At 43.3% G+C, this 10613-nt stretch overlaps 1 protein-coding gene across 2 annotated transcripts in view; it reads left to right on the forward strand.

Moving 5' to 3' along the window:
- The window catches only part of CCDC198 (coiled-coil domain containing 198), a 39803-nt gene extending 29732 nt beyond the window's left edge, over nt 1-10071 (forward strand). For both annotated transcript variants that reach the window (XM_056545890.1, XM_056545888.1), the window contains 3 exons: nt 4848-4946; nt 7943-8120; nt 8220-10071. In XM_056545890.1, coding sequence (XP_056401865.1) covers nt 4848-4946; nt 7943-8120; nt 8220-8470 — 528 coding nt within the window. In that variant the 3' untranslated portion in view covers nt 8471-10071. The remainder of the gene's footprint in view (nt 1-4847; nt 4947-7942; nt 8121-8219) is intronic.
- The last annotated feature ends 542 nt before the right edge of the window (nt 10072-10613 follow it).

Below are 10613 nucleotides of genomic sequence, written 5' to 3' on the forward strand. Positions count from 1 at the left end.
AACTGGAGGCACCCTGTATAGGTGAACACCGGATCTGTGATGGCCGCACATACCGCTCCCCAGCCCCGCCGTGCAGCCCGCAACCCCCCCCCCCCCGTCCCGTCGCGCTGCTCAACTCACTCCCCCTCCCCTTAGTTCACCCATTCAGAGAACCCCCTCCGCGCAGCCCGCAACCCCCCCCCCGGCCCCGCCGCTCCGCTCGACCCACTCCCCCTCTCCACCCCCCTTAGTTCACCTATTCAGTGTCCCTCCAGCTGTTTCCCCACTACAACTCCCAGCTTGCCCTGACATCTATTGGCTGTCAGGGCATGCTGGGAGTTGTAGTGGGGAAACAGGAGGCATACTGTATAGGTGAACACGCAACACGCCCCCCCTCCCCCCACTACCCGGCATAATACTTTACCTTGTCCCCGAGAGCCTGCGCGCATCCACTTCCTTCAAAGCGCTTGCTCCCGCCTGTCTGATTGACAGGCGGGAGCGAGCACCGCAGTGACTGAATTTCGACTCGTTGCCAGGCTTAAATGAGTCGAAATTCTGTAGTGACGTCACTACCGAATGCATTCAGCCACTAGGAGGCCCCTAGTGGCCGAATTTAAAAGTGATTTTAAACTGGTTTAAAATCACTTTTTTTAATTAAAGTATATTAGAGATATGTTGTAGTACTTAAGTACTACAACATATCATTTTTTTTTATTTCATGACAGTGCCCATTTAAGCCAGTGAATCCTCCAAACACGTTATTCAAAATTCTGTCCAAATGTTTATCAAACTATAGAAGTATATGACCTGTGCGTCTACATAGGGTGCATCATCCCCGCCATGTAAAGGGGGCGGACATTAGAAAGTCAGTCTGTTGCCTGCACATTTTATGGGAGTGATAGCACTGGAGTGGGGTAGACTGGGGGGGGGGGTGATACTGCATGGAGGAAAGACTTTACTGGAGGAAATTGATACTAGAAGGAATGCTACCAGAGAGGGGCGATACTGGGGGTATTGTACTGATGAATACTGGGGGGAAAATGGGGGGAAGGTAGTACTAAAGAATGGAAGGGTAGAGGAGAGCGAGAAGATACCTGGGGAGGGGGCTATTATATAAGGAAAGGAAAGTTGGTGATACCTAGGGAGAAAATAATATCTAAGGAGGGGGGATGCCTAAGGGGTATTATAACTGGGGGAAGAAAGTAGATGGTATCAGGAAAAAAGGGCTATATGATGTTATGGAAAATGGAGAAAATTATACAAAAAATTGTTTTAAAGGGGGACATCTCAGTTAATTCTGCCCCTGGGAAAGTTGTCTGACAAGCAGTATACCCAATGATACTGTACCCACAAGGTTGTGAGTCGGCTCTACCTGTAACTCTCACTGTTCAGTAGACAGGAACACTCTGGGTAGTAGCAGATGATGCGGGCTGTACCAGGGAACGGAGTCTAAGGTGCCGCTGGTTTTCACCAGAGCCTGGCGCAAAGCGGGCTGGACTTGCTGCGGCAGGTGGAACCCAGGTCGATACCCCTGGCACGACTCGACCACACAGGCGGCTGAGCAGATCTGAGGTACAGAAGGAGAACTGCAACTCGTAGTCAGGATAGCAGAAGGTCCGGGCAGGTGGCAATGATGCGTGGTCAGGAACGAAGCAGCAGGTTAGTAGGCAGGTGGCACAGAAGCAAGGTCAGGAACGTAGCAGGAGGTCAGTAACAAGGCAAGGCAAAACACAGTAACAATTTCTCAATGGCACAAGTCAACAAAGATCCGGCAGGGATGTGGGGGAGGAGCAGGAACTTTTAGAGGAGACACAGGGGAACACATAAGGGCGTACTGGCCCTTTAAATCTTAAAGCTCCGGTGCACGCGCGCCCTAGGAGACGGGGACATGCGTGCTGGAGATGAGAGGCAGGAGATGAGAGGCAGGAGAGGAGGTGACAGAGGACCTGGGTGAGTGACGGGCTGGGATTCGCATGCGGGCGTGTCCAGAGATGCGAACCCCAGCCCCGCTGGCAGCAGGAAATGCGCTCATGGCCAGCACAGGCAGCCGGAGCGCAGACCGTAACACTTCCAAATGGAAAACTGCCTAGTCATGGAGCAATTTTGGAGCATAGAATACAAGGCTGTCTTTACATGGTGTAGTGGAGTCCAGTGTGGTACTTCCTCTTAGTGCCCCCTACCTCCATATGATATATTGTTATACAGTATAAATATAACCTGTTTATAACTTCTATACAGTATGATGCCCATATAATAGTGTCATATTATATACACATATACATAATAATTCACCTACATACACTGCAAAAATATTATGCAATACAGTGCCTATGTAACAGAGCCATGCAGTGCACAAATGCACGCTGTTATTGCACAACCAAACAGTGACCGTATAACACACATACAGTAATACAATAACTATTGGAAGTGCTATAGAGTGTATACATAATACCATTATACTATTAATACTAAGATTCATGGTGATCACAAACCATCTGAGTTGCCCCCTTCAGTGGAGTTATCATTGAATATATAGGTAGATTTGCTTGATACAGTCTTAGCCATATTGGTTAATATTTTGGTTAAGACCTAACTTGTCCCAGGAGGTAAAATATTCACAGAAAATGTATTTCTCTCCGTTTTGCATATTTCACATTAATAATGTAATATTTACTGATTGGCTTTGTCTGGAACAGCGGGTGAGGAGTGAGACATTTTATGAGACGTGAACATCTGTTGTATAATAGTGCCGAGCTATGGATCAAGGTTATATTTATGTCAATGCATTTCTAAAGTGTCACCAACCTACACGGTGTACAGAGGACAATAATACCTAAAGTACATTTAGTGCAGTAAAGTGTATAGATACAAGGAGAGAGACTGTTGCCGGAGTGATCGGGCAAATTACTATGATTTGTATTTGTTCAGTGTAAGCTGCAGCTAGACAAGCTTTGGATACAAAGTGATAAAGTGTTTGTGTAGCTTAAAAATATAAAGGAAGTTATCCTGAGACCAAAAATTAAATACACCTAAAATACTTTTATCCCCCTTCCCTCATGCCTACATCTTGGTTGTGAAAGCTAACGTTTTACGGCACACCACAGTAATGGTAGATCGCTACTTTACCGTCTTTGTCTCAAATTTAAGTGCGCGGTGAAAAAACTGTACCTCCCAACAACTACCACTCCACTGTGTCGACAGATCACCAAATCAGAAGTAACTGCAGAACTTTGAGGAATATATGGAAGTAAAATCTCTAGATTAGAGACATGTACAGGAATGGGTGGTTAGGTAGTAAGCCAAGGTACTGCTTGTTCTCTAGGGCCATTTATCTGTTAACATGTTGAAGGGGGTGGGTTAAATAAGCACTTTTTTGCCTGTATCACGCACACTCACTATCACTAGTCCTACAGCGCCATTTGTTTTATTCCAGCACAGCTGCCTCCCAACATTTTATTACAGTAACTTGGTCATGTGATCAGCAATCTAACTCGCTAAATCTTCCAGTGCTTAATGTGTAAGAGCAGGATGTCGGTTCTGGGTCAGCTGTCTTCCTGTGAACTATAAGCTGACTTCATTATCTACCAGATCCCTCCCTCCTCTTTCAGCTCCATCTGCTATCCCTATGGGATTATGATATATAGTAGTTATCCATCTCCCCCGAGACTGTGTTCACACATTTCATTTTTTGCTTTTTGCAGTGATTTCCCAAAGATGCGGCACAAATGGTACTATTTTGTCATAATTGGAAAATCAAAGCAAAAACAACCTATTTGCACACACAATATAAAAAAAAGCAGTAAAAATGTTACATGCAAACACAGCCTGAAGACTGAAATTTTCATAAAAACCAATGTTGTGAATATGGGTCAATTCACTTTTACCTCATGGCAATATTTCTCTACAAAATGTACCAAAACCCCACATAGGGGGAGATTTATCAAAACCTGCCTAGAGGAAAAGTTGCTGAGTTGCCCATAGCAACCAATCAGATCGCTTCTTTCATTTTTGAAAAGGCCTGTGAAAAATGAAGGACGCAATCTGATTGGTTGCTATGGGCAACTCAGCAACTTTTCCTCTGGACAGGTTTTGATAAATCTCCCCCATAGTGTGTACTGACTTCAACCCACTTATAAGTCTAATGAGTTAACCTGAGTGAGCTCCAGCACTTGCAGTCTGACCATGTGCAGAGATCAAACTCCACACCTTCAGCCAGAAGATTTATGGGAAATGTAGGCAGCATTACAGAGCCCCATGTCAGTGATGAATGCATATAGAAAATGGAGCCTATCCCATGCCTGCCACATCAGCTAAAACAGGTACACAAAAACCTCTACATTATTCTCTAATAGTAGCCTATGCTGCACTATATAAGTAAATAAATAAATCCCATAGTGATTCTTAAAGGAATTCCTTAAAGGGGTACTCCGCGACATCTGGTGCACGGAGCGAACTTTGCTCCATGCCGGATGACTGGCGATGTGGGGCGAAGGCTCGTGGCGTCACGCCCCCTCCCATAGACTTGCATTGAGGGGGCATGGCCGTGGCATCACGAGTCTCAGGCGCTGCACCTGACGCTGTAAATGAATACCGGGTGCAGCAGGGAGATTACGGGGGTTCCCAGCTGCGGAACCCCTGCGATCAGACATCTTATCCCCTATTGTTTGGATAGGGGATAAGATGTCTTGGGGCGGAGTACCCCTTTAACTCCTATGGAGCATCAGCAGGCATGCTTGGCTACCACACTTTCCTTGCTGAGGATGTACAGATGAGGGTAAGGGATTGGGGTTCACCATTCTAAGCAATCTTTGTCAAAAATGTAAGTACCGTAAATGTAATTTTCTCTGTTTCCCTTAAAACAAAAACAGGAGCTAGAAAAAAAAGTTACAACAGCCAAAAACTCTTCGGGAAGGAGGCAGCATATTCACAAGATGCAGATGGAAGAAATAAACCGCAAGAGAGAACAGGTAATGGATTATCTGATACACTGGACTAGAATCCTGGTCACCTCTACATCTTCTTTGCTGTTTAGTGGACCTGATTCTGGAGCATCCTCTGGTTCTGTCTTCAAGTTTCAAGTATCACTCCTGCAGTTGTCTTTTAACTTTGTTCTAATACAATCTCATTTTTTACATTTATTGGTTGACTACTGGGAACTTCATCAGGCACTATAGCTGATCTAAAGAGATTTAAAAAAAAAAAAAAAAAAAACATGACAGTTTTTAAACCTACCACCCATTATGGGATCATGTTAAAAATACATTCATGGCAGAACCATAAATTATTAAGGGACCCAACATGACGCCTGCATGGAACACCAGGGCTCCTTAGCAAAGATAAAATAACAGGTCTGCATCAAGTCAACATCCAAGATGAACACTTGATGTAAAGATGTGGTCTTGTTAACTTTTCACAAGCATTGTGAACTGTGTACATTAGGACTTATTAACCTGTTCAGGCATACCGAGTCCTTAAGGACATAGGGCGTATGGATACCCGTGGGAATTCCGGTCCCCACCGCTAGCCGGTCGGGGACTGGACCGGGATGCCTGCTGAAATCATTCAGCAGGCATCCCGGCACATCACCGAGGGGGGTCCTGAGACCCCCCCACGTCGGTGACCGCAGGAAATCGCATGTCAATTCAGACATGCGATTTTCTGCTATTCCGTGCTGATCGGGTCTCTGGTGACCCGATCGCCCGGAAAATAGGGATGATCGGAGCTGTCAGTGACAGCCCCGATCATCCTTAGGGATAGGAGCGAGGTTGCAGTGGTGCCACCCCCTCCTATCCCCTGCCATTAGTCAGCAATGAGTACTGACCAATGGCAGTTGAAGACAGGGGGTTGCCATGGAAATCCCCCGCTCTGCCCACACCTGGATGTCGGGCAGAATGGGGGGAGAAGATGGTGGCCGGTACCTGTGAAGAAGATGCGGGGGGGACCGGCGATCATCGGTGGCATCAGCGGAGATCAGCGGCGCAGGTAGGGAGGCGACAGCGTGGAGCATTAAGGAAGGTGGCAGTAAAGTGATCTTTACTGCTGCCTTCCTAGTGGTTGCCAAACTGCAACTCCCAGCATGCCCAGACAGCCAAAGGCTGTCTGGGCATGCTGAGAGTTGTAGTTTTGCAACATCTGGAGGATTACAGTTTGGAGACCACTATTACAGTGGTGCCCAAACGGTAGCCCTCCAGATGTTGCAAAACTACAACTCTCAGCATGCCTAGACTGCCTAGGCAGGCTGGGAGCTGTAGTTCTGTAACATCTGTCCCTTCAGATTTTGCAATTTTCATGAAAATGTTGAAAATTGCTGCTCTACTTTGAAGCCCTCTAATGTTTTCAAAAAGTAAAAATATGTCCATTATGATGCCAACATAAAGTAGACATATTGTATTTGTGAATCAATATAAAATGTATTTGGAATATCCATTTTCCTTACAAGCAGAGAATTTCAAAGTTAGAAAAATGCTAAATTTTCAAAATTTTCATGAAATTTGGGGATTTTTCACCAAGAAAGGATGCAAGTAACGACGAAAATTTACCACTAAAATAAAGTAGAATATGTCACGAAAAAACAACCTCAAAATCAGAATAATCGGTAAAAGCATCTTAGAGTTATTAATGCATAAAGTGACAGTGGTCCGAATTGCAAAAAATGGCTCCGTTCTTAAGGTGAAAATGAGCTGCGTCCTTAAGGGGTTAATATTTTTACAGAGCCCTAAATTTATGCAGAACCTTTAAAATGAACCAAGACCCCCTAAACATATTTTGACCCAAACCAGATCTTTAAATTAATTTAGACCCATAGATGAGAAGCCAAAACTCATTTAGACCCCAAACCAGAATGCTTAAAATGAATTTAGACTCCAGACCAGACCCCACACATGTCCTTAAAATATTTTCAGACATAAGAAAGCTAAATATATACTTATTATTCCTGGGTCCCCTTCACATTTAGGTGCTGGCACATGCAAAGCCCTGATGCTAGCCCTTGTCTGGACTCAGATTACTGTCTGACGATTAAGGGCTGTTGTCTTAGAAGATGTCTTGGTAAATCCATCCAATTTTCGCGACATATATTTTTCACTTCTGTGTTCACTTGCTTTGCAATGTCAATAGGGGTCTATCCCTGAGTAAGTTCTCATCTCTTGCCTCTGTGGTACAAGTGCCCTTCTTATAGTCTGCTTATGTATAAAAATGTACTACAGTGGCTGGCAACTTAAAGAAACACTGTGGACAAAACAGCACCCAGTATTATGTCTAGGACAGGGCCTAAAGATGTAGTTTATGACAGTCTCTCTCTCTCTCTCTTGTGTGCTTTGAATCCTTGTGTCATGCTCCGCCCCTGAGGTTCTGCACTAATGACCATTACTGCTCTAATGGGTAAAAGGAAACATGTTTCACCAACCATAAGTGTTTTTAAAATATTTTATCATGGATGACCTGCATTATATTTTACTTACTTTAACTCAAACCCAATGCCCCCACATGGTGGACCGATTTTTCTGGTAATTAGGTTGCCAGAACCCACTCTTCCCCATGATCAGGTGAAACTCTAAAAATTAGAATATCATTCAAAAGTTCATTGTATTTCATTAATGTAACTTAAAAAGGAAAGGAAGCATAAAGTTCTCCAAAATCTCCCGGTAGACGGATACGTTGATCCTGGACTTAATGAAGCACAGTGACCAACACCAGCAGATGACATGGTTCCCCAAATCGTGGTAATTGGGGGGGGGGGGACTTTCCGGTTTTTATGAGCTGTAAACCATAATCATCACAATTCTGACAAATCACAGCTTCAACTATGTTGCTATGCATGTAATGAGTCTCTCTCATATATTAGTTTCACCTTTTAAGTTGCATTACTGAAATAAATGAACTTTGCACGATATTCTAATTTTTCAAGTTTCACCTGTAGATCTCCTTTTTTAATCCTCTCTATTGTTTTCTATTCCCTGTACAGATGAATCATCTGCAGTCGCAGGAAGAAGAGAAATGGAATATCCACAGGGAAGTCAAGATCAATAAACACAAAATGAAGGAAATCAAAGCTAAGAAAGTGAGAGAAAATGCAATGAAATGTCGTGAAGATAAAGATTTCCTTCCTGTGGAACCTGATAAAACTTTCAATGTAGATAATGGTGAGATATACAACATAAAGTACATACTGCAAAGTATCAGGGAGGGAAATACATTTTAGATACTTGTTCTTAAATTTTATCTTGTGTTTCTTGTTTCAGGCAACACATGGCACTGGAATGTTCCGGAACTCAGTTCCACTCCCCATTGTTATCAGGGGAAAGGCAAGTTAGAGATGTGGTTCCAGCCTCATTACGATGAAAGTGAGTCGAATTATAACAGCTCAAGTACAGATTCACTAGATAGTTGGACAAGAGAAGAAACCAAGAGTCATCGAAGACCAGCCACCTTGTTTCGGACCCGGACTGAAAAAATTCCTACATTGGATGATTTCTACGATCGTGAATTTTAAAAATGTTTTTCACTTAATTGACTAAGTAACCGCTCTGAGTAAAAGTGACGCACTGTCATACCTAGGGGTGCCTGAGGGGGCAGTGCATGATACAAGGACTCTACACTATAAGAATCTGTATGTTAGGTTACACCCCACAGGCCCTGCACTAGGCATAGCACAGAGGGTAATTTTTGCCTGGAGTGTTACTTTAAAGTGTCCCTCTCATTATAAAAAACATTTCACAGGGACATTTCATTCTAACAGGGCTCTAAATCTCCTTTGGACCATGAAAATATAAAGGGAGTGTGGAGCCTAAATATCTTACTTACTTATGGTTTTCTGACCAAGGAAATTATCTTCCTGTATTTTGTTCTGTATTTAAGTATATGGCACACTGGATGGTATACTCGAGCTGACCTGTTGAGTTGATTTATGACTTGCATTTACTTTGTATGTTGTTTATTAGTGATGAGCGGCAGGGGCCATATTCAAATTTGCGATATTTCGCGAATATATGGAGGAATATTTGTCCTATGTTTGCAAAATTCGCAAATTTGCTATGTTGGCTGTCTTTTTTTCCATGCAAAAATTCTTAATGAAATTCGCATATTGCGCATGCGTGATTATATCTTTCACCTAACAGAAGGGAGGGATCAGTGTTCTCTGACTGGAAATGCCAATATTCGTGAATATTTGCATATTCACGAATATTTGCATATGTTCGCAAAAAAAAAATATTCGTCATTATGAATATATATCACTATAATCTAAATATTTGCGAAATTACAAAGTGCCGATATTCGCAGTAAAAATTTGCATTTCGAATATACGCCCTCAACACTATTGTTCATCTGAGCTTCCTCTCTTCCATTTGGCCAAGTTGTCCAACTTGTCTGCTCTGAAGTGGACAACTGACTGTTCTTAAAGGGGATGACCAATTCAGAAAATCTATTTTTCATTATCTTTTGAGAATTTTGAAGGGGATCATCTATAGCTTTTCTGGAAGACCTGTTGACGATAAGCAAACAATTGTTTTCAATGGCCACTGTGTAATGCTACATTTCCCCAAGTGTTGCTGCAGAGAAATTGAATACAGACTGCCATGCTTCCCCAGAGATTATAGCCCATTGTTGGACATTCCATCATGAAGATTCCCTATGATCAGCCTTGTTTAACAAGAGGGAATTTTCTAAAGCAGAGACTGCCTTTAAGTGGATGCCTGTGGTTAGACACAATCCATTGGGACAAATTCTTGTGGAAGAAATGCCTCAGACAGATACAAATTAGGCTACGTTCACACTGCCGGCTGTTTCCGGCAGCGTGAAGCCCACTATTTTAGGAACAAGAAAAGCCGGAGAAAAAATAGTGCTTGCACCGTCTTTTTCTCAGTTTTTTCTCTCCAAAAATAACAGCTATTGAATACAATGGGGTCCATCGGGACCTGTTATTTGCCAGTATGCTCCCGCAAAATTACGGCCGGCAAAATGCGAAAAATATATATATAAAAAGAGGGAGTTTGATGGTCGAATTTGCCGGAGCATACCGACAGTGTTAAAGGGGCCTAACCAGGCACAGTCTCGACTCTAAAGCCACCATAGATCTACCTGTTCAGTGTAGGATCAGCACTGCCTTTATTTCCTTTGTGTCTTACTTATGGTGCTCACAAATGAATCACAGCGTGAACATACACTTGCATGAAGAACTTAACTTGGAGCACTCACCTCGGACACAATGCATGCAGCAATACAACATCTTTATTCAAGTTGCAGGTAAATCGTACAAGCAGGGAGGTGGAGAGACGAAACCAGGACAGGTGGGTTCAGCCGGTGGGCGACGGTCCGTATAGTGCTCTTTGCGCTTCGTCAGGCCCCTTCTGGCAGGTGCACATTAGACAGGTACATACAAAAGACAAGGGGAGGGGTCACAGAAACACACCAAACCTAGTGCGTAAATTAACTCTGTGAATACCAAAACCAAAAAATTTCTTAAAACCAATCTGAAAGGGGTGGCAGCAAAATTATACATCTTGAGAGACAAATGCAGGGGGGGGGGGGGGGACGATTTATAACAATGCATTCATTTCATTATAATTGTTCAAACCCAAAGGTCCTGTCGCATCCAGGCGAAGGATCCATCTGGCTTCTTTTGCAAGTAAGATTTG

The sequence above is a fragment of the Hyla sarda genome, chromosome 11 (assembly GCF_029499605.1).
Source record: "Hyla sarda isolate aHylSar1 chromosome 11, aHylSar1.hap1, whole genome shotgun sequence".
Taxonomy (NCBI): Eukaryota; Metazoa; Chordata; class Amphibia; order Anura; family Hylidae; genus Hyla; species Hyla sarda.